The sequence below is a fragment of the Scyliorhinus torazame genome, chromosome 17 (genome assembly GCF_047496885.1).
Source record: "Scyliorhinus torazame isolate Kashiwa2021f chromosome 17, sScyTor2.1, whole genome shotgun sequence".
NCBI classification, from domain to species: Eukaryota; Metazoa; Chordata; class Chondrichthyes; order Carcharhiniformes; family Scyliorhinidae; genus Scyliorhinus; species Scyliorhinus torazame.
In genome coordinates, this window is record NC_092723.1 from 171,507,357 (window position 1) to 171,531,274 (window position 23,918).

General features: G+C 49.8%; 1 protein-coding gene across 5 annotated transcripts in view; it reads right to left on the reverse strand.

Moving 5' to 3' along the window:
• Positions 1-23,918, reverse strand: part of LOC140394407 (acyl-coenzyme A synthetase ACSM3, mitochondrial-like) — a 135,033-nt gene that overhangs the window by 74,722 nt on the left and 36,393 nt on the right. For all 5 annotated transcript variants that reach the window (XM_072481652.1, XM_072481654.1, XM_072481651.1 and 2 more), the window contains 2 exons: positions 16,188-16,395; positions 1,076-1,219 (listed from right to left, as the gene is read on the reverse strand). In XM_072481652.1, coding sequence (XP_072337753.1) covers positions 1,076-1,219; positions 16,188-16,395 — 352 coding nt within the window. The remainder of the gene's footprint in view (positions 1-1,075; positions 1,220-16,187; positions 16,396-23,918) is intronic.

Genomic DNA, 23,918 nt, shown 5'->3' on the forward strand with positions numbered 1-23,918 from the left:
TAAACATATGGATGATAATGGTATAGTGTAGGTTAGATGGCTTTTGTTTCGGTGCAACATCGTGGGCCGAAGGGCCTGTACTGCGCTGTATTGTTCTATGTTCTATGTTCTATTTCTAACCTCACGCTCCTGAACTGTACAGCTTGAGATCAAGGATATATTCTGTTAACAACACATTTTGTATATCTGGCAGATTCTCAAGCTCCCAGCTTTGTATTTAGTTATAGAATGTAAGCAGGTTGCCGTCCTGTGTGATGGCATGTCATGCAGGAAGACAATAAATTTAATTAAAAAAATATAGTAAACTCATTATTCTCCACAACAAAAACATTTCTGGGGTGAAATTCTCCGGAAACGGCGCGATGTCCGCCGACTGGCGCCCAAAACGGCGCAAATCAGATGGGCATTGCGCTGCCCCAAAGGTGCGGAATGCTCCGCATCTTTGGGGGCTGAGCCCCAACCTTGAGGGGCTAGGTCGGCGCCGGACGAATTTCCGCCCCGCCAGCTGGCGGAAAAGGCCTTTGGTGCCCCGCCAGCTGGCGCGGAAATGACATCTCCGGGCGGTGCATGCGCGGGAGCGTCAGCGGCCGCTGACAGCTTCCCACGCATGCGCAGTGGAGGGAGTCTCTTCTGCCTCCGCCATGGTGGAGACCGTGGCGGAGGCGGAAGGGAAAGAGTGCCCCCACGGCACAGGCCCGCCCGCGGATCGGTGGGCCCCGATCGCGGGGTGGTTTCATTTACGCCGGCGGGACAGGCATTTTAGCGGCGGGACTTCGGCCCATTCGGGCCGGAGAATCGCGCGGGGGGGCCTGCCAACTGGCGCGGCGCGATTCCCGCCCCCGCCGAATCTCCGGTGCCGGAGACTTCGGCAACCAACGGGGGCGGGATTCACGCCAGCCCCTGGCGATTCTCCGACCCGGCAGGGGGTGGGAGAATTTCACCCCTGGTCTATTTTAGGCATAGGCTTGAATAGACCTCCACAATTTATTTTGTTTTAATAGTGCCCAAGCTCCAGATTTAACAATACCAAGTTATTGTATATATTTCACATTGATATATGAATAGGTTAACTGACTTTCCATTCATTTCAAGACCCATTCCATAACTGCAGTGGGTGTGTAAGGCCATTTTTGGAGTTCCTGTGGTTCCGCTGGTAAAGAAAATGGCCATTGGATCCGAATTCTTGGTATTTGCACACTTGTGATCTTCTGATGCATTCCTTGGGAGGTAGAATTAAAACCACTGTCAATTTTTAACTACATTTTCAAAACACTTGTAAAACGATTTATTTTTAATTTTTTGTAAACAAGAGCACATTTTAAAAAGATATCAAGACAAAAGATGGTTTCAGTTAAAAGAACAAAAACAGAAAATACTGGACAATCTCAGCAGGTCTGACAGCATCTGTAGGGAGAGAAGGTAGCTAATGTTTTGAGTCTGGATGACTCTTCGTCAGAGCTTTGACAAAGAGTTATCCAGACTCGAAATATTAGCTTCCTTCTCTCCCCACAGATGGTATCAGACCTGCTGAGATTGTCCAGTATTTTATGTTTTTATTTCGGATACCAGCATCTGCAGTAAGTTACTTTTATTTTGAGCTAAAGAAAGTTGTCTTGCTCAAATGCTATAAGTAACAAGCAAATTTGTTAGTTTAATTTGTCTGGGTAATCAATAAGCACTTCATACCCATTACATTGGAAGTTTTGTGATCCCAGGATAGAGGAAGTCAAAACGCAGAATTTACAGGCATCTTCTAAAGCAGTAAGTGATCTTCTTATTCTTCTGACCAAAATGTATGCCTCATATTTAGCTCTGTTTAACTTCATTTTCCAATTTTTTTACTATTCTAAATATTTTTCAATGTCCTCATTAAGGACATTAAGTTCTTGCAGCCCTCCTTACTGCCCACGTTTCCAATTTTGTGACATCCGCAAATTTAGAAATCCAAAGTCCAAATTATTAATGTAAATTGTGAACAGCACAGAGGCCACAGCACTGATCCCTGTGGAACCTTCTGCCATTCTGAATAATTACCCTTTACTCCCACTGGCTGCTTTCTATCTTAAAGCCAGCTGGCAATTCATTTTATCATTTGTCCCTGATTGCATTCGCTGTCTTTGTTCATTAGCCTATTATGGGCATCTTATTCATCTCATCCAGATAAATTATATCGACTGCACTACCATGGTTTATCGCTCTCTCTGCTACCTTCTCATAAATTCAGTATGGTTGGCCAAACAAGATTTTCTGTTTTGGAATCCAGGCTGACAATTCCATTATTATATTTTTTCCCTTTCTAGGTTTTCTTCTATTCTGTATTTTGTTAAAACCATAAGACATAGGAGCAGAATTAGGCCACTCGGCCCATCAAGTCTGCTCCGCCATTCAATAATGGCTGATATTTTTCTCATCCACATCCTCCTGCCTTCTCCTCATAACCCCTGATCCCCTTATTAATCAAGAACCTATCTATCTGTCTTAAAGACACTCAGTGATTTGAACCACCACAGCCTTTTGTGGCAAAGAGTTCCACAGATTCACCATCCTTTGGCTGAAGAAATTCCTCCTCATCTCAGTTTTAAATGATCATCCCTTTAGTCTGAGATGTGTCCTCTGGTTCTAGTTTTTCCTACAAGTGGAAACATCCTCTCCACGTCCACTCTATCCAGGCCTCACAGTATCCTGTAAATTTCAATAAGAACCCCATTGGCAAATAGGGTTAAGGAAATCCCAAGGCTTTTTACACATACATAAAAAGAAAGTGGGTAGCCAGGGAAAGGGTTGGCCCACTGAAGGGCAGGGGAGGGAATCTGTGTGTGGAGCCAGAGGAAATGGGCGAGGTATGAAATGAATACTTTGCATCAATATTCACCAAAGAGAAGCAATTGGCGGATGTTGAGTCTGGAGAAGGATGTGTAGATAGTCTGGGTCACATTGAGATCCAAAAAGACGAGGTGTTGGATGTCTTGAAAAATATTAAGGTGGATAAGACCCCAGGGCCTGATGGGATCTGCCCCAAAATATTGAAGGAGGTGATGCGCGATCAATGACCACTAAAACAAGGTTGTAGTCCAACTGAAGGCTTTAATAAGCTAGATGTTGCCCCCAGCAGCTCAGGTACAGAATGAGGGCTGCTGGGACGGCACGGGTTCTTATACCCCGCCTATCAGGGTGGAGCTATTATACACTCTCGCCAATAGCAAGCATATAGGTTCTACCAATGGTACTTCAGCCTCTCGGGTACTGTAATACCTATAATACCACATTCACCTGTTTAAAAAAAAGGTCCGGCGGGGGTGGTGGCCAGCAACTACAAAACATAACATGGTATAATTAGTTATGGAGGTACCGTAATACCTCCGTACAGTGTTTAGTAACTATTTACAAGTCTGGTAGCTATGTACATTCAGTCTTTTATATTTCCAGATTACAGTTAAAATGAAGCAATCAGTCGATCGGGCCCTGGTCGTCCTCTGTGATCGTCGGAGCCTCGGTGGTGACTCCGGTGGAGGCTCGGGCGTCTGTGACTCCGGGAGTGTGGCTTCGATCTCCATGGCAGCTTTGTCACCCCTAGACGGCGCTGGTGGGGAAAACGGCTGACCTGGGGAGGGAGCGCCTGCGGGGGACGTCGGTGGGTGGGGGGGCCTAGGCAGGGGCGGTGGAAGGACCGATCCTCCTGTAAGGTGCTGCGGTGGAGGGGAGGGTGGGACTGGTGGCTGGAATGTGCGTGGGTTCCGGCGTGCGGCAAGTCCTGTAGGGAGACCGTATCTTGTCGGCCGTCGGGGTATGCCACATAGGCGTACTGGGGGTTAGCATGGGGCAGATGGACCCTCTCGACCAACGGGTCCGACTTGTGCGCGTGTTTTCGGAGCAGGAGCAGGGTCCGGGTGCCGCCAGCCAGGTCAGGAGCGAGGTCCCGGAGGGGAGCTTTCTAGGGAAGACAAGGGGATGTTTGTGAGGTGTCTGACAGGTGGTTGTACAAAGTAGTGACTGGATGGAGTGGAAGGCATCGGGGAGGACTTCTTGCCAGTGGGAGACTGGGAGGTTCCTGTACCGTAGGGCCAGTAGGACGGTCTTCCAGACTGTTCCGTTCTCCCTCTCTACCTGTCCGTTACCCCGGGGATTGTAACTGGTCGTCCTGCTCAAGGCGATGCCCTTGCTGAGCAGGAATTGACGCTGTTCGTCGCTCATAAAGGAGGACCCCCTATCGCTGTGTATGTAAGCGGGGAACCCTAACAGTGCAAAGATACTATGGAGCGCCTTGATGACGGTGAAGACGGTCATGTTGGGGCAGGGGATGGCGAATGGGAACCGGAAGTACTCGTCAATCACGTTCAGGAAGTACGTGTTGCGGTCGGTGGAGTGGAGGGGGCCTTTGAAGTCCATGCTGAGGCGTTCAAAGGGATGGGAAGCCTTTATCAGGTGCGCTCGCTCTGGCCGGTAGAAGTGCGGTTTGCACTCCGCGTAGATTTGGCAGTCCCTGGTGGCTGTCCTGACCTCCTCGATGGAGTAGGGCAGGTTGCGGGTCTTGACGAAATGGAAAAAGCGAGTGACGCCCGGGTGGAGGGCTCGGAGGCGGTCCACTTGTGTGGTGGCACATGTGCCGCGAGACAGGGCGTCAGGAGGCTCATTTAGCTTCCCGAGACGATACAAGATCTCATAGTTGTAGGAAGAGAGTTCGATCCTCCACCGCAAGATCTTGTCGTTTTTTATCTTGCCCCGCTGTGCATTATCGAACATGAAAGCCACTGACCATTGGTCCGTGAGGAGAGTGAATCTCCTGCCGGCCAGGTAATGCCTCCAATGTCGCACAGCTTCTACTTTGACCTGGGCCTCCTTTTCGACTGAGGAGTGGCGGATTTCGGAAGCATGGAGGGTACGGGAGAAGAAGGCCACGGGTCTGCCCGCTTGGTTAAGGGTTGCCGCCAGAGCTACGTCGGACGCATCGCTCTCGATCTGGAAGGGGAGGGACTCGGCGATGGCGTGGATCGTGGCCTTTGCAATGTCTGCTTTGATGCGGCTGAAGGCCTGGCGGGCCTCTATCGACAGGGGAAAAGCTGTGGATTGGATCAGGGGACGGGCCTTGTCCGCGTAGTTGGGGACCCACTGGGCGTAGTAGCTAAAAAACCCTAGGCAGCGTTTTAGGGCCTGAGCAGTGAGGGAGGGGGAACTCCATAAGGGGGTGCATGCGTTCGGGGTCGGGGCCTATAACTCCATTTCGCACTACGTAGCCGAGAATGGCTAGACGGTCGATGCTAAACACGCCTTTATCCTTATGGTATGTTAGGTTAAGGATTTTAGAGGTCTGGAGAAATTTTCGGAGATTGGTGTCATGGTCCTGCTGGTCGTGGCCGCAGATGGTGACATTATCGAGATACGGGAATGTTGCCCTTAAACCGTATCTGTCAACCATTCGGTCCAGCTTGCGCTGGACAGTAAGTTAGTGACACCAAAGGGAACCCTTAAGAAGTGATAGAGCCGCCCGCCTGCCTCGAAGGCAGTGCATTTACAGTCACTAATGCGGATGGGGAGCTGGTGGTAGGCGGACTTGAGATCCACCGGGAGAAGACGTTATAATGCGCAATCCTGTTTACCAGGTCGGATATGCAGGGGAGGGGGTACGCATCCAGCTGCGTAAACCTGTTGATGGTCTGACTGTAGTCGATGACCATCCTATGCTTCTCCCTGGTATTTACCACCACTACAGGGGCTGTTACTGGCTTCAATGACCCCTTCCCTCAGTAGCCTTTGGACCTCTGACCTAATAAAGATCCGGTCCTGGGCACTGTAGCGTCTGCTCCTGGTGGCGACGGGTTTGCAATCCGGGTGAGGTTCCCAATCAGGGAAGGCGGGTCGTCCTTAAGGGTCGCGAGGCCGCAGACAGTAAGGGGGGGAATAAGGCCGCCGAATTGGTAGGTCAGACTTTGAAGGTTACACTGGAAGTCTAAACCCAGGAGTGTAGCCGCGCAGAGGTGGGAAAGGACGTAGAGACGGAAATGTTTGAACTCCCTTCCCTGGACTGTGAGGTTTGCTAAACAAAACCCCTTTATCTCCACTGAGTGGGAATTGGAGGCCAGTGAGATTTTTTGATTAACAGGGTGGATGAGGAGGGAACAGCGCCTTACCGTGTCGGGGTGTATGAAGCTCTCCGTGCTCCCAGAGTCGATTAAGCAGGACGTCTCGTGCCCGTTGATGAAAACGGTCGTCGTAGCGGTTGAGAGTGTTCGAGGTCGAGATTGATCCAGAGTCACCCAGGCCAATCGCAGTAGTTGGGAATTCTGTTCATGCAGTGTGTGGTCGGCCGAGCTGGGGTCCTGGTGGTTCATCCAAGTTGGCGTCTCCCATTGGTTGCACATGGCCGGGGGTGTGCAAAATGGCGGCGCCCATCCCTCAAGCGTGGCGTCCGTGGAACAAGATGGCGGCGCCTGGGGTCCGCACGTGGCCCTGGGATATGGGGCTGGCGGCGACTGCTGGGCACACGGGGCCTGTGGAGAAGTCTGTGGTGGCGGTCCGGATTCGCCGCTGGAGACCGCGGTCACCGCTCGGGCCTGACATACCCCCATGAAATGGCCCTTTTTGCCGCATCCACACCGGGCAGCACTGGTGGGGGTGCTTGGCCTGCCTGCAAAAGTAGCAGCGGGGCCCCTCGGGGTTGGCAGGCCGCCTTGCAGCGTAGGCCTGCGGGGGAAGTCTCTGGGTCGGCCGCTGTGGGGTTCCACGCTGCCCAGGGGGCTGCCACGCGGTCGGGAACGTAGGAGCGGGCGTTCCTGGAGACCACGTCCAGGGAGCCTGCAAGGGCCCGTGCCTCCCTAAGACCCAGGGTGTCTTTCTCTAACAGGCGCTGGCGGATTTGTGATGAAAGCATACCTGCCACAAAAGCGTCCCGGACTAAGAGTTCCGTGTGTTCGCTCGCCGAGACCTGCGGTCAGCCGCAGCTTCTGCCCAGCACCAGGAGTGCGCGGTAGAATTCCTCCAACCATTCCCCAGGGGTTTGCCGTCTTGTTGTAAGCAATGCCGGGCGTAGACCTGGTTTACCGGGCGAATATAGCGTCCTTTTAGCAGCTCGATTGCTGCATCGAAGTCTTCCACTTCCTCGATGAGGATGTAGATCTCCGGGCTCACCCTTGAGTGCAGGACGTGCAGTTTCTGCTCTCCCGTGGGTGCATTTTCTGTCATCTCGAGATACCCTTTAAAACACACCAGCCAGTGCTTAAAGATCGCCGCTGAGTTCGCTGCGTGTGGGCTAAATTGCAGACACTCCGGCTTGATTCGGAGCTCCACCCTTTCTTCTTAAAATCTAGCTTATTAAATTGATGCACGATCAATGACCACTAAAGCGAGGTTGTAGTCCAACTGAAGGCTTTAATAAGCTAGATGTTGCCCCCAGCAGCTCAGGTATCGAATGAGGGCTGCTGGGACGGCACGGGTTCTTATACCCCGCCTATCAGGGTGGAGCTATTATACACTCTCGCCAATAGCAAGCATATAGGTTCTACCAATGGTACTTCAGCCTCTCGGGTACCGTAATACCTATAATACCACATTCACCTGTTTTAAAAAAAGGTCCGGCGGGGTGGTGGCCAGCAACTACAAAACATAACATGGTATAATTAGTTATGGAGGTGCCGTAATACCTCCGTAGTGTTTAGTAACTATTTACAAGTCTGGTAGCTATGTACATTCGGTCTTTTATATTTCCAGATTACGGTTAAAATGAAGCAATTATTCGATCGGGCCCTGGTCGTCCTCTGTGATCGTCGGAGCCTCGGTGGTGACTACGGTGGAGGCTCGGGCGTCTGTGACTCCGGGAGTGTGGCTTCGATGTCCATGGCAGCTCTGTCACCCCTAGACGGCGCTGGTGGGAAAACGGCTGACCTGGGGAGGGAGCGCCTGCGGGGGACGTCGGTGGGTGGGGGGGCCTAGGCAGGGGCGGCGGAAGGACCGATCCTCCTGTAAGGTGCTGCGGTGGAGGGGAGGGTGGGACTGGTTGCTGGAATGTGCGTGGTACTTCAGCCTCTAAGGTACCGTAATATCGATAATACCACAGGAGGCAAGAGAGGAAATTGCTCAGGCCTTGACAGAAATCTTTGGATCCTCACTGTCTTCAGGTGATGTCCCGGAGGACTGGAGAATAGCCAATGTTGTTCCTTTGTTTAAGAAGGGTAGCAAGGATAATCCAGGGAACTACAGGCCGGTGAGCTTTATGTCAGTGTTAGAGAAAATACTGGAGAGAATTCTTCGAGACAGGATCTACTCCCATTTGGAAGCAAGTGGACGTATTAGCGAGAGGCAGCACGGTTTTGTGAAGGGGAGGTCGTGTCTCACTAACTTGATAGAGTTTTTCAAGGAGGTCACAAAGATGATTGATTCAGGTAGGACAGTGGATGTTGTCTATATGGACTTCAGTAAAGCGTTTGACAAGGTCCCTCATGGCAGACTGGTACAAAAGGTGAAGTCACACGGGATCAGAGGTGAGCTGGCAAGATGGATACAGAACTGGCTAGGTCATAGAAGGCAGAGAGTAGCAATGGAAGGGTGCTTTTCTGATTGGAGGGCTGTGACTAGTGGTGTTCCGCAGGGTTCAGTGCTGGGACCTTTGCTGTTTGCAGTATATATAAATGATTTGGAGGAAAATGTAACTGGTCTGATTAGCAAGTTTGTGGATGACACAAAGGTTGGTGGAATTGCGGATAGCGATGAGGACTGTCATAGGAAACAGCAGGATTTAGATTGTTTGGAAACTTGGGCAGAGAGATGGCAGATGGAGTTTAATTTGGACAAACGTGAGGTAATGCATTTTGGAAGGTCTAATACAGGTAGGGAATATGCAGTGAATGTTAGAACCCTCAAGAGTATTTAAAAAAAAAAAAAAAAATTTTTATTAAAGTTTTTCATAAAATATCAATAACAAAATAAGAAAAAAAAAAGACCCCAACAAGGTTAAGTACAAAACACAGTCTGGAAAAGCAACCCTCCATACCCCCCCTCCCCTCTGCACAAAAATAATAAATTAACATTGACACCCCGACTTAACACAACAGGTATATACACCACCTCAGTAAATAACAAAAACAGTAGTAAAGTAACCTTCCCCCCCTCCCCCCACCTGCTGCTGCCATTGATCAATGTCTATCGTTCTGCCAGAAAGGTTGCCACCGCCTAAAGAACCCTTGTACCGACCCTCTCAAGGCGAATTTCACCCTCTCCAATTTAATGAACCCTGCCATATCGCTGATCCAGGAGTCCATGCTTGGGGGCCTCACATCCTTCCACTGAAGAAGAATCCTCCGCCGGGCTACCAGGGACGCAAAGGCCAGAATTCCGGCCTCTTTCGCCTCCTGCACTCCCGGCTCCTCTGCCACCCCAAATATTGCGAGCCCCCAGCCCGGTTTGACCTGGATCCTACCACCCTCGACACCGTCCTCGCTACGCCTTTCCAAAATTCCTACAGCGCTGGGCATGCCCAGAACATATGGGTGTGGTTTGCTGGGCTCCCTGAGCACCCAACACACTTGTCTTCACCCCCAAAAAACCGGCTCATCCTTGTCTCGGTCATGTGTGCCCTGTGCAGCACCTTAAACTGTATGAGGCTGAGCCTCGCGAACGATGAGGAAGAGTTCACCCTCCCCAGGGCACCTGCCCACGTCCCTTCTTCAATCTCTTCTCCCAACTCCTCCTCTCACTTACCTTTTACCTCCACCACCGAAGCCTCCTCCTCCTCCTGCATCAGCTGGTAAGTTTCTGAGATCTTCCCCCCCCCCCCCCGAGAGCACCCTGTCCTGTACTGTGTGTGGCAGTGGCCGTGGGAATTCCACCACCTGCTACCTGGCAAACGCCCTTACCTGTAAGTACCTGAAGGTGTTCCCCGGGGGGAGCCCGTACTTCTCCTCCAGCTCACCCAGACTCGCGAACTTCCCGTCCACAAACAGGTCCCCCAACTTATGTATCCCTGCCCAGTGCCACTCCGAAAACCCTCCACCTGTTCTTCCTGGGGCGAACCGCTGGTTCCCCCGTATTGGGGTCCACGCCGAGGCCCCAACTTCCCCCCTGTGCTGTCTCCACTGCCCCCAAATTTTGAGGGCAGCCGCCACCACCGGGCTCGTGGTATACCTCCTTGGAGGAAGCGGCAGCGGCGCCGTTGCCAGCGCCCCCAAGACGCCATCTCCAGCCTCTTCCATGCAACCCCCTCCCCCTCCATCACCCACTTGCGCACCATCGTCGCATTGGCGGCCCAGTAGTACCCTCGAGAGTATTGACAGTCAGAGAGATCTAGGTGTACAGTCCACAGGTCACTGAAAGGGGCAACACAGGTGGAGAAGGTAGTCAAGAAGGCATACGGCATGCTTGCCTTCATTTGCCGGGGCATTGAGTATAAAAATTGTCAAGTCATGTTGCAGCTGTATAGAACCTTAGTTAGGCCACATAGTTAGGAGTATAGTGTTCGATTCTGGTCGGCACACTACCAGAATGATGTGGAGACTTTGGAGAGGGTGCAGAAGAGATTTACCAGAATGGTGCCTGGTATGGTGGGCATTAGCTATGAGGACAGGTTGAATAAACTTGGTTTGTTCTCACTGGAACAAAGTAGGTTGAGGGACGACCTGATAGAGGTCCACAAAATTATGAAGGGCATTGACAGAGTGGATAGTCAGAGACTTTTTCCCAGGGTAGAGGTGGTCAATTACTAGGGGGCAGAGGTTTAAGGTGCAGGGGGAAAGTTTAGAGATGTCCGAGGCAAGTTTTTTTTTTACACAGAGTGTAGTGGGTGCCTGGTACTCGCTACCGGAGGAGGTGGTGGAAGCAGGGACGATAGTGATGTTTAAGGGGCATCTTGACAAATACATGAATAGGATGGGAGTCGAGGGATACGGACCCCGGAAGTATAGAAGATTTTAGTTTAGATGGGCAGCATGGTCGGCGCAGGCTTGGAGGGCCAAAGGGCCTGTTCCTGTGCTGTACTTTTCTTTGTTCTTGTTAACCCCCTCATCCTTTTAAACTCCAACGAGTCCAGACCCAGAGTCCTGAACCGTTTTTCATACGACAAGCTCTTCAATCCATGAATCATTCTTGTGAATCTCCTCTGGACCCTTTCCAAGGCCAGCACATACTTCCTTTGATATGGGGCCCAAAACTACTCACAATACTCAAAATGGGGTCTGACCAGAGCCTTACACAGCCTCAGAAGTACATCCCTGCTCTTGTGTTCTAGCCTTCTCGACATGAATGCTAACATTGCATTTGCCTTCTGCACTGCCGACTGAACTTGCACGTTAACCTTAAGAGAATCTTGAACAAGGACTCCCAAGTCCCTTTGTGCTACTGAATTCGTAGCATTTTCCCATTGAGAAAATAGTCTATGCCCCCATTCCTCCTTCCAAAGTGCGTAACCTCACACTTTTCCACATTGCATTCCATCTGTCACTTCTTTGCCACCCTCCTAGCCTGTCCAAGTCCTTCTGCAGCCCCCCTGCTTCCTCAATACTGCCTGTCCCTCTACATATCTTTGTATAATCTGCAAACTTAGCATCAGTGCCTTCAGTTCCTTCTTCCAGATCGTTAATGTATATTGTGAAAAGTTGTGGTCCCAGCACCGACCCCTGAGGCACACCACTGGTCACTAGCTGCCATCCTGAAAAAGACACCTTTATCCCCACTCTCTGCCTTCTGCCAGTCAGCCAATCCTCTATCCATGCCAGGATCATACCCTCAACATCATGGGCTCTTAAATGATTTAACAGTCTCCTATGCCAGGCATTGTCAAACTCGGGGGCGCAACCCGCGGGTGGGTCGTGGGCAGGTGTCGGGAGGGTCGCGGAGCCATCCGTCGCGGCACTCCCGATCGCGCAAATCTGCGCGCAACAGCCGTAGCAGCCGGCTGTTAAAAACGCCGGCTGCAAGCGGCCTTCAAAACGGCCGCGAACATGTTAAACAAATGCAGCCGCCCTGCGAATGTGTGCCAGATCATCGGCGCGCATGCGCAGTGCGGCTGCTTATTTTTTAAACAATCGCAGCTTTTTGTTTTACAAGTTCGGGGGGGGGCGGGTTTATTCATTTAATTTTTATTTTTTTCATTTATTTTATTCATTTTATTTTTATTTTACAAGTTCGGTGGGGGGGGGGTTTGAAAAGATTTTACCAGAAAAAAATGCAGAACTTTGGACAGGTGGAGACTCCATACTTTCCAACACCGAAAGGCTTCACCTTCATTCAACAGGTTCCATTGGGGGAGCGTGTACGAGGGCCAAAACTTTCCCCCTGCACCTTTTGTGTACATACAAAACCATTTCCTCCATTTTGGTCAGCAGCAAACAAGGCAAGAGAAAATGGTGGGTCAGAAGGTTGTCCGACGCGGGTCGCGAAGCTCGGCCGGCGCGGGTCGTGAAGATTGGCCGGTTGGTAAAAATGGGTCCCCGGAAAAAAAGTTTGAAGAACACGGTCCAATGCAGCACCTTGTCAAAGGCCTGGAAATCTAAATAAATCACATCCACTGGTTCTCCTTTGTCGAACTTCCTTCTTACCTCCTCAAAGAGCTCTCACAGATTTGCCAGATATGACCTCCCCTTGACAAAGCTATGTTGACTCAGTCCTGTTTTATCATGCACTTCCAAGTACTCCGCGATCTCATCTTTAATAATGGACACTAAAATCTTACCAATGATCAAAGTCAGGCTAACTGACCTACAATTTCCCATCTTCTGCCTCCCTCCCTTCTTAAACAGTGGTGTTACATTAGCCACTTTCCAGTCCTCTTCGACCCTCCCTGCCTCCAGTGACGCCTGAAAGATCACCACCAATACCTCCACAGTCTCCTCAGCTACTTCTTTTAGAACCCTGGGGTGTAGTCCATCCGGTCAGGTGATTTATTCGCCTTCAGACTTTTCAGTATCCCCAGAACCTTATCCTTAGTGATGGCCATTATACTCAACTCTGCCCCCTGATTCTCCTGGCGCTCTGGCATCCCACTGGTGTCTTCCACCATGAAAACGGATGCAAAGTAACTTTTCAGTTCTTCTGCCATTTCTTTGATTCCTATTATAACTTCTCCAGCCTGATTTTCCAGTGGTCCAATGTTTATTTTTGCCTCCCTCTTACCTTTCATATGTTGAAAAAAATCTTTATATTACTAGCTAGATTACACTCCTATTTCAACTTCTTCCCCCTTATTGCTTTTTTAGTTGTCCTATATTCTATTTTGTATTATAATTTCAATTATTTTCCCTCTCATGAATATTAATCTGACTGGTATATAATTCCCTGGATACATACAAATTACATTATCCACCAATCCTCTGACATTACATCTTTTTCCAAACAAATTATTAAATATGAGTTAAAAATGCCTCTGCTTTCATTTCCCTAGATGTTTTTGAAATGCATGGATACAATCCATCCAGGCCAGGTGCTTTAACCTCTTGAGTTAAGTTATTTAAAATGCCCTTTTTTTTTGCATTAGTATTTTTAATATATTTTTAAAATATATTTTTATTATTTTTTAATTATACAGTGTGCTGTATTCTCTGCTGCTCACCGCTGGTAGCGGGCGGAGTTGCCGATGCGCTAGAGAGTCCTGTGTCAGGGAAAAAGCGGAATCTCGGTTTGTGATAATCCGGTCCCTTGCTTGCGGTGGCATTAAGGTTCACGGCCCACGCCAGCGGCAGGATGCAAATAGGTCAAAATGATCCGTTTGCAACCTATTAATGGGCTGGACACCAAATTCTCCACACTTCTGTGCTGCTCTGTCCCTCTGGAATGTGATTCACATGGCGTGGATTTGTGCTAGTACTTACCAGCGTGGCCCTGACACGGTGGAGCAAGGCGGTAAGTATTTAAGGTAGGTGTCCCGAATGTCCATTGGAGGGCCCCTTCCCCCACAATGCAAATCTGCTCACTCCACTTCCCAGCCCCATCTCCCCCACCAGAGACCCACCCATATCAGAGACCACCCCCATCAGCGAACATCTGATCTTATGATGGAAGGAAGGTCATTGATGAAACGGCTGAAGATGGTTAGGCCCAGGACATGACCCTGAGGAATTCCGGCACTGATGTCCTGGAACTGAGATCTTCCTTTGTACTAAGTATGACTCCAACCAGCAAAAGCTAATCACAATGTTTATAAACATCTAGCTATGATTGACAGGTCATTACCACATCAAAAGCAGTTGAGTACTTTCTGCTGAGAAAGAGAGGAAGTGAAAGCTAATAACTCCTAGATGTTGATAAACACTGGTTAGGTTCAAACCAGGCTACTTGAGGTGCATTCAAGTGTGAAGTGAAATGCACGACCAGAGGCCTCGGCAGTCGGTGGGAGTAATGGGTTGTCAGTGGAGCAGACAGGCAGAGACAAGGGAACAGGTACACACGATTCAGGTGTTGGCATGGTGATGCCGCGAGCGGTTGCCTCCCGGTTGCCCCCACCAGCACCATCCTTCCAACCCTCCAATGGCGGCCCACCTCCAGGTGATGTCGGGGATTGTTTTGAGGGACTTGGATTGCAACCCCATTTTTAAATGGGGTCCCGATCTCTCACTACAATGGGGAGCTCCGCTCGGCAGAACAAAACGGTACAAAACGCGGCTGTGACTGGCCTTGGCCGCGGGTTCCCTGTTCAGGCCCCTTATTCAACGTGAGTCGCTACGAGTGCCAGAAAACACACAGCTAAGCACGCTCGCTAGGGGACTTTGTTCCCTTTTGTGAGAATCGCACCCTCTGTTTTTTATTGGGCTTCAACGGGGAATGCCCTGCTGAGGCTGAACTTCGCCTCATTTCCTGCACCGAGGAGCTCCGATGAGCGAAGTTCTTCAGTGCAGGAAACGATCGGGGCACCATTTTAAAATGGTCCCTCAATATCTCGAACCCCTGACATGACTACTGGAACCCCCAACGTCTCAACTCACCTGTTGGGGATTCCTCGAATCCCCCCATCCCACCTCACATGGGTAGACACCCCTAGGACTGACGGCCCCTGTGGGCAAAATGTCACCCGGGCACTTTGGCACTACCAGTCTGTCATCCTGGCAGTGCCCCTCCAATGCCAGGTTGGCACTGTCAGGGTGCCAGGTTGGCACTGTCAGGGCACCAGGTTGGCACTGCTTGGGTGCCAGTACCCTGTCCCCGACCACCTGGGGGCTCCAATGGTCACCGGGCCCCCAGGCTTAGCCATCGCATCTGGTTTCCATTTGGTTTTGGGCTTCGCCGGTGGGGCTGGTGAACACCGGGAACCATGAGACTCTGGTCTTGAACGAGCTGAGCATATTTAAATTTGTTCAATGACTCATTTAAATATGCTGATTTGGATCACGCTCCCCCTCACCAGGTTGACCCTGCAAGAGGGGCTCTGTCAGGCACAGTGCCAGGGCCCTCACCAACCGGGGGCGAACCTTACTCGTGGTCATTACAACGTTTTTGTTTTTGAAAACCAGTCGTGATTTGCAGCAGCATTATGCCACACCAACTGGGAGAGAAGACAATTGATGAGCAGACGTTGCAAAGTCAAACCTTGTAAGTACATGTTAATATATTTAAATTTATGGAAATCAGGTTCACGCCCATTCTGATTATGTCACTGGAGGCAGGCGGGGAAGATCTGCCGCAAATCCCTTTTTTGGATGCTCGAGGGATTTAGCGGCCTTCTGGGATTTGTGCCCGTTTAGTATTTTATCCTTCAGCGTCTGGCTATCTGAGTTAATAATTAATGATATGGCCAAATTACGGCAAAGTAAACAAAGAATTAACTATAAATAATCAACAAAAGATAATATGGCATATAGTGTGGGAGTTACCGGCTATTCAAGTCGGTGGGAAATTCCGGTCCCATGCCGGCGCATGGGTTTCCTGGCAACGAGGAAATCCTGTTGACAATGGCAGGACCAGTAGATCATCTGCCACCGAAAAACGTGCGGCGGAATGGTCGGTAAATCCCACCCACAGCTTTATCAATTGACCAAACAGTTAAAGTGCGCAAAACTGTTTGATTTTTTAAGAATTTCCAAGCATATCATTAAAGTTCATTAAAGTTATTGACTAGTTATTAATAGTTATTGCTTGCAATTCTATGCGTTGAATTGATTGAACTAATTCCCTGAGAACATCTTTAAAATCTATACATTTACTGGATGTATATTTTCTTTGAGGGAATGAAGCACAACCAGTTTCAAAATAACTCCATGTAAATAGTTATTACTAACCGGAAAAGGTCATGGAAGCTCATCCATCCCTCTTTATCTTTATGTGATATAGTCACCTTTGCTTTGAGAGAAGGGCACTTCGATGCCACTGATTCTACAGCATCTGCCAGGCTTCCATCTGTAATGATGCATTTTGCATTGGAGGCCTGCAGCCTGTCGCAAATGTCCGTCTCTGTTAACAGACTTGTACCAGAAATCAATACAGTACCTGATCAGAACACAAGCAAAAAGATTAATGCCTAAATATTTGCACAGTAAAAAGTCTTATAACACCAGGTTAAAGTCCAACAGTTTTGTTTCAAATCACTAGCTTTCGGAGCACTGCTCCTTCCTCAGGTGAATGTAGTGCCCCGAAAGTTAGTGATTTGAAACAAACCTGTTGGACTTTAACCTGGGGATGTAAGACTTCTTACTGTACTCACCCCAGTCCAACGCCGGCATCTCCACATCATAAATATTTGCAGACTCAACTACTAAAGCAAATTGGAATTAATTTATCAATTTGGATTTGAAATGTTTTAAAGGAACAAACAATAATAAACATATACTGGGATGGGCGCAAAATCTCGTGAGAGGCGAAAAATGAGAATCCCTCCGACAAGTTCGCGAGATGTAATCAACCCCGCCCAAGAAGGTTGGAAACCTCATTTAAATACCTCTTAAAATCATTAGCAGGCTTCCCCACTGTACCATCTCCCCACATTGGGATTCCCCGCCTCCCTCGGAGACGTGAAGTTTACAACAGTTCCAGAGCAGCCAGTTGAAGGGAACTAACCAGGGGCACACAAGTAGGTATAGCCCCCGGAAGACTATAGGTGTCTGTGTGTATGTGTGTGTGTGTGTGGGGGGGGGGGGCACATTTTTCCAGGAACAGGGCACTAGCTTAATGCAAATGACCATACAGCATGAAGGGCATCACCCGACATGAAGCATGGCTGACCCAGCAATTCCCCTGCATTATGAACTGACCTTGCATGGCCAACAAGTCCTGCAAAGGGATACAAACCCTGAGCTTCAGATTCAACAGTGATGATTCTACCCACTATGAGACAAGACCTCCAGTTTTTCTCGTACTCTAGTTTTATACCTGTAATCTATATATTCTTTAGTCACAGAAGTAAATCTTTATTGTGGGCTGGAAAACAATTCAGCGAGGTGAAGGCTACAACATCTGCCTCCACAAATATGGCCTACCGAGGGCCCGGGTCCAGCATCAGAACCTGGTTAATATACTTTTTATAATTCTTGCAATTTTTATTCCATTTTAATATTTTTGTTGATACAATAGCTTTGATGTCAATATCAATGTATGGGTTGCATGAGTAATTAATCCCGATAAATCAGAGGCTGATGAATTATGTATGTTTGGCAAGGACACAATCACAGAAGCACCTACAGATCAATGGCTACTTCTACATGCATTCATTCAATTCCAGTAGACTGGGATTGTTGCTAACTTTTTCCTTGGTTCAATTTCTCTGTTTTATTACCATTGCTCTCGAGTCACCAGGTATCTTTATGCTACCGCCACGAGGTTCAAGTCCAAGTAATGATCAATAACCCAATACACCGATTAGTAAGATTCAAATCAAAGGACATTTATTATACACAATAATCTCTACTCATGCACAAATTCTACGTCTAAGTTACTTCTACAACTAACAGGCCTATACTTAACTTCGGACTGGCCCACCAGGTCAGGGGAACAAATGGCCTTTCGTTCGGGTTCTGAGTCTGCGGGATTTGAAGTTGGTACGGATTGGTAGCTAGGAGCGCCTATCTCGTAGCGAGCGTTGAATTAAGACTTACTTTGTTCGGGGGTCACTGCACCGGTCACGGTCAATGTTGGTTCGTGTTGCTGGGTGACCCGGGCAGGACGCAGAGGTGAAGAGAGCGATTTGAACTTGGGGCTTAACTCTTTTAGTCCCCAGGGGCTTATCGCCTTTCGGGGCGAACCCTGTACCTGGTCCCAAGTGATTGGACTTTGTCCCAATCGCTTGGTTCGATTTCTCCAATACTGGAGCGGTTCCCTGATCGATGGGCGGTCTTGAGGTGCTCGTTCACCTCCTTTGTGTTGGCTCCTGCTGGCGCCGAGGAGTCTGGCTTTGCTTTGTGTGTCCAAAATGTTACTTATTATTCCCGGGGATTGCTCATCAGTATGCAGATGGCTGCTACATTGTTATGCTGATGGTCGCTGGTATCGATGTTGTATGGCCTTTGTAGAGGTAAATACACAGCAAACCTGCAGCTGCTGGTTTCTGTCTATGTTGGCTGACTTTCCCATCAGCCTTTGCCGTTCGCCATTTTAAATCGTGAGCTGGCCAATTTAGGTGGCTACACCCCCTCCTTGTGATCCTAACGCGAAGCGTGAAGGAGCACATAACTACGTTGCTTTCCATTCCCTGACCTGGTGATCACTTCTTTCATGGCCTCTACACTGACCATAACTATGCCAAAAATTTTTAACTGACAATTAAGGGGTGCTATGTCAAACAGGGACATGCATTACAAAACAAAAAAATGGGAACCTCTAACACTACGCTCACTTAAACATTTCATCACTCTAACTTCCTCAACCATACAAACAAAATCATAGCAGTTTACACACATGTTTCCTGACTTGGCAGTCAAGCTCAGGATCGTACAATTGCTCATGAACATTTCTTTATTTACAATAAAACCGCAAATGAATGCTCTTTATTATAGATTGCAGGGGTCGGGGGTCTGGTCGTATCCGAAAATAGGGGATCTGATCCTATATACCGGGGTGCGAGCGCGGTTGGCACTCGTTCTCTATTTTCTTAGACGCACAGTCTGCACGATGCAGCAGAGGATCGCCAATACCAGCAAGGATTCTATTACGTCGGACAGGGAGTACCAGGTTATAAACCTGGCACACCAAGATGGTGCGGTGTCGCTGGTGACTGGGCTCTGGGTACTGTGGGGAAGTGAATCATTAACAGCTGGGGGGCTTGAGATCATGGGGTTCGCGTTCGCGCGCAACCAAATGTCCATTGTGATGATGAACCATGCGAAGGAAGTCCTCATGGCTGTTCGTCTTTCACTTCTCTTCTCTTCTCCGGTCCTGGAGCTTCTGGAGTTCTGTGGAATCAAGCATAGTGTCTGTAACTATCTTGGTTTAACATCTCGTATGATAGCCTGTCTGTCCTTTAGTGCCAATTACTCCCTTTATAATTGGTCACTATATGTGACTCCCTCATATTTCTTTTTCAAAAACCGAATTTTAGGACAAGACACACTTTCAAATAATGAATCAGTGCGAGCCGTCTCCCAGACTGTGCGATCTACCATCCAAATGTTTCAGGATGTAAATAGCATGTGGTTGGCAACCTAAGGGTTACCTGAAACAAAACAAAACTTTTTGAACTAAAAGTTGCCGAAATGGACTTCCGGGTGCGGCGATGACCAGCTGAGTCGCACGTTTCGGCAGCTCCCGGTGAAACGGACTTTTGGGCTCTTGATAGGAGCCCCAACGGCAATTTTGACGGCTAAAAACACTGTGCGGTAAACCAGAAGGGAATCCCCCCTGGATACGGATGAAAAAAGGAGAAAGTGGCCGGATTGCAGTGGATCCTTTAGAACAGCGGCAAGGAAGGCAAGCAAAAACCAAGATGGCGTCGGAAGGTGGCAGTTTAACATGGGGCCCTGAACAACAAGAGTTCTTGAAATGCTGTGTGGAAGAGCTCTAAAAGGAAATGAAGAAAGAGCTGTTGTCCCCGATACTACAGGCGATCGAAGGGCTAAAGGAGGAACAAAAGACCCAGGAGCGGGAGCTTCGGGTCGTGAAGGCAAAGGCAGCCGAGAATGAGGACGACATACAGGGCCTGGTGGTGAAGACGGAGATGCATGAGGCACATCAGAAACGACGTGTGGAAAGGTTGGAGGCACTGGAGAACAACGCAAGGAGGAACAACCTGAGGATTCTTGGTCTTCCTGAAGGTGCGGAGGTAGCGGACGTCGGGGCATATGTGAGCACGATGCTGCACTCGTTAATGGGAGCGGAGGCCCCGGCGGGTCCGTTGGAGTTGGAGGGAGCATACCGAGTGATGGCGCGAGGACCGAGAGCAGGAGAAATTCCCAGAGCCATAGTGGTGAGATTCCTCCGTTTTAAGGATAGAGAAATGGTCCTTAGATGGGCAAAGAAAACTCGGAGCAGTAAATGGGAGAACGCGGTGATCCGCGTTTATCAAGACTGGAGTGCGGAGGTGGCGAGAAGGAGGGCGAGTTTTAATCGGGCTAAGGCGGTGCTTCATAAAAAGAAGATAAAATTTGGAATGCTGCAACCGGCAAGACTGTGGGTCACATATCGAGGGAGGCACCACTACTTTGAGACGGCGGATGAAGCGTGGACTTTTATTGTGGAAGAAAAACTGGAATGAGCGGGTTATTAAAAAGAACGTTTGAACAAAGTGGTGGGGCGAATGTGGGGGGCGAAGAGGGGGGTTAAAAAGGGGGGAAAGAGGAGTTTTATGTACTAATCCTGCGATGTGGTAACTTTTCTCTCTTCCACAGGAGGTGAAGGGGGGAGGGGGGGAGGTGGAGATGGGGCGTTGACCATTGGGGGCGGGGCCAAGGGAGAAGCGCGGGCTTGGTTCCCGCGCTATGATAATCATGGCGGGAATAGAGAAGCAGGAAGGAGGGGGCGTCGCACGGTGCGAGCCGAGGTCACGGGGGGAAGCCGAGGTCGGCCAGAGTTTGCTGACTTCTGGGAGCAACATGGGGGGAGTAATTACGCTAGCGGGGGATCTAGCGGGGGGGGGGGGTGGGAGGGGGGAATTACTGGGTTGCTGCTGCTGGGGAGAGGGGGGAGCTGGTATGGGAGGGGATGGGCGGGGGGGCACCGCCTGGGGGAGATACAGCTGCGTGGGAACCGGGTGAGGAGCTGGAAAAAGGGGATGGCTAATCGACAAGGGGGGGGGGGGGGGTAGGAAGCCCCCCAACCCGGCTGATCACGTGGAACGTGAGAGGGCTGGACGGGCCGATAAAGAGGGCACGGGCACTAGCACACTTTAAGAAACTTAAGGCAGATGTGGTTATGTTACAGGAAACGCACCTGAAACTGATAGACCAGGTTAGGCTACGCAAAGGATGGGTGGGGCAGGTGTTCCATTCGGGGCTAGATGCGAAAAACAGGGGGGTGGCTATATTAGTGGGGAAGCGGGTAATGTTCGAGGCAAAGACTATAGTGGCGGATAACGGGGGCAGATACGTGATGGTGAGTGGCAAACTACAGGGGGAGACGGTGGTTTTGGTAAACGTATATGCCCCGAACTGGGATGATGCCAATTTTATGAGGCGGATGCTAGGACGCATTCCGGACCTAGAGATGGGAAAGCTGATAATGGGGGGAGATTTTAATACGGTGTTGGAACCAGGGCTGGATAGGTCGAAGTCCAGGACTGGAAGGAGGCCGGCAGCAGCCAAGGTACTTAAAGATTTTATGGAGCAGATGGGAGGTGTAGACCCGTGGAGATTTAGCAGACCTAGGAGTAAGGAGTTCTCGTTTTTCTCCTATGTCCATAAAGTCTACTCGCGAATAGACTTTTTTGTGCTGGGAAGGGCGTTGATCCCGAAGGTGAGGGGAACGGAGTATACGGCTATAGCCATTTCGGATCACGCTCCACACTGGGTAGACTTGGAGATAGGGGAGGAAACAGGAGGGCGCCCACCCTGGAGAATGGACATGGGACTAATGGCAGATGAGGGTGTGTGTCTAAGGGTGAGGGGGTGCATTGAAAAGTACTTGGAACTCAATGATAATGGGGAGGTCCAGGTGGGAGTGGTCTGGGAGGCGCTGAAGGCGGTGGTTAGAGGGGAGCTGATATCAATAAGGGCACATAAAGGGAAGCAGGAGAGTAAGGAACGGGAGCGGTTGCTGCAAGAACTTTTGAGGGTGGACAGACAATATGTGGAAGCACCGGAGGAGGGACTGTAAAGGGAAAGGCAAAGGCTACATGTAGAATTTGACTTGCTGACTACGGGCACTGCAGAGGCACAATGGAGGAAGGCACAGGGTGTACAGTACGAATATGGGGAGAAGGCGAGCAGGTTGCTGGCACACCAATTGAGGAAAAGGGGAGCAGCGAGGGAAATAGGGGGAGTGAGGGATGAGGAAGGAGAGATGGAGCGGGGAGCGGAGAGAGTGAATGGAGTGTTCAAGACATTTTATAAAAAATTATATGAAGCTCAACCCCCGGATGGGAGGGAGAGAATGATGGGCTTCTTGGATCGGCTGGAATTTCCCAAGGTGGAAGAGCAGCAAAGGGTGGGACTGGGAGCACAGATCGAGGTAGAAGAAGTGGTGAAAGGAATTAGGAGCATGCAGGCGGGAAAGGCCCCGGGACCGGATGGATTCCCAGTCGAATTCTATAGAAAATATGTGGACTTGCTCGCCCTGGTATTGACGAGGACCTTTAATGAGGCAAAGGAAAGGGGACAACTGCCCCCGACTATGTCTGAAGCAACGATATCGCTTCTCTTAAAGAAGGAAAAGGATCCGCTACAATGCGGGTCCTATAGACCTATTTCCCTCCTAAATGTAGATGCCAAGATCCTGGCCAAGGTAATGGCAATAATAGAGGAATGTGTCCCGGGGGTGGTCCACGAGGACCAAACTGGGTTTGTGAAGGGGAGACAGCTGAACACGAATATACGGAGGCTGTTAGGGGTAATGATGATGCCCCCACCAGAGGTGGAAACGGAGATAGTAGTGGCGATGGATGCCGAGAAAGCATTTGATAGAGTGGAGTGGGATTATTTGTGGGAGGTGTTGAGGAGATTTGGTTTTGGAGAGGGGTATGTTAGATGGGTGCAGCTGTTGTATAGAGCCCCGATGGCGAGCGTGGTCACGAATGGACGGGGATCTGCATATTTTCGGCTCCATAGAGGGACAAGGCAGGGATGCCCTCTGTCCCCATTATTGTTTGCACTGGCGATTGAGCCACTGGCGATAGCGTTGAGGGGTTCCAAGAAGTGGAGGGGAGTACTTAGAGGAGGAGAAGAACATCGGGTATCTTTGTATGCGGACGATTTGTTCCTATATGTGGCAGACCCGGCGGAGGGGATGCCAGAAATAATGCGGATACTTGGGGAGTTTGGGGATTTTTCAGGGTATAAATTGAACATGGGGAAAAGTGAGTTGTTTGTGGTGCATCCAGGGGAGCAGAGTAGAGAAATAGAGGACCTACTGTTGAGAAAGGTAACAAGGGACTTTCGTTACCTGGGGATCCAGATAGCCAAGAATTGGGGCACATTGCGTAGGTTAAATTTAACGCGGTTGGTGGAACAAATGGAGGAGGATTTCAAGAGATGGGATATGGTATCCCTGTCACTGGTAGGGAGGGTGCAGGCGGTTAAGATGGTGGACCTCCCGAGATTCCTCTTTGTGTTTCAGTGCCTCCCGGTGGTGATCACGAAGGCTTTTTTTAAAAGGATTGAAAAGAGCATCATGGGTTTTATGTGGGCCGGGAAGACCCCGAGAGTGAGGAAGGGATTCTTACAGCGTAGCAGGGATAGGGGGGGGGCTGGCACTACCGAGCCTAAGTGAGTATTATTGGGCCGCTAATATTTCAATGGTGAGTAAGTGGATGGGAGAGGAGGAGGGAGCGGCGTGGAAGAGATTAGAGAGGGCGTCCTGTAGGGGGACTAGCCTACAGGCTATGGTGACAGCCCCATTGCCGTTCTCACCGAGGAACTACACAAGCCCGGTGG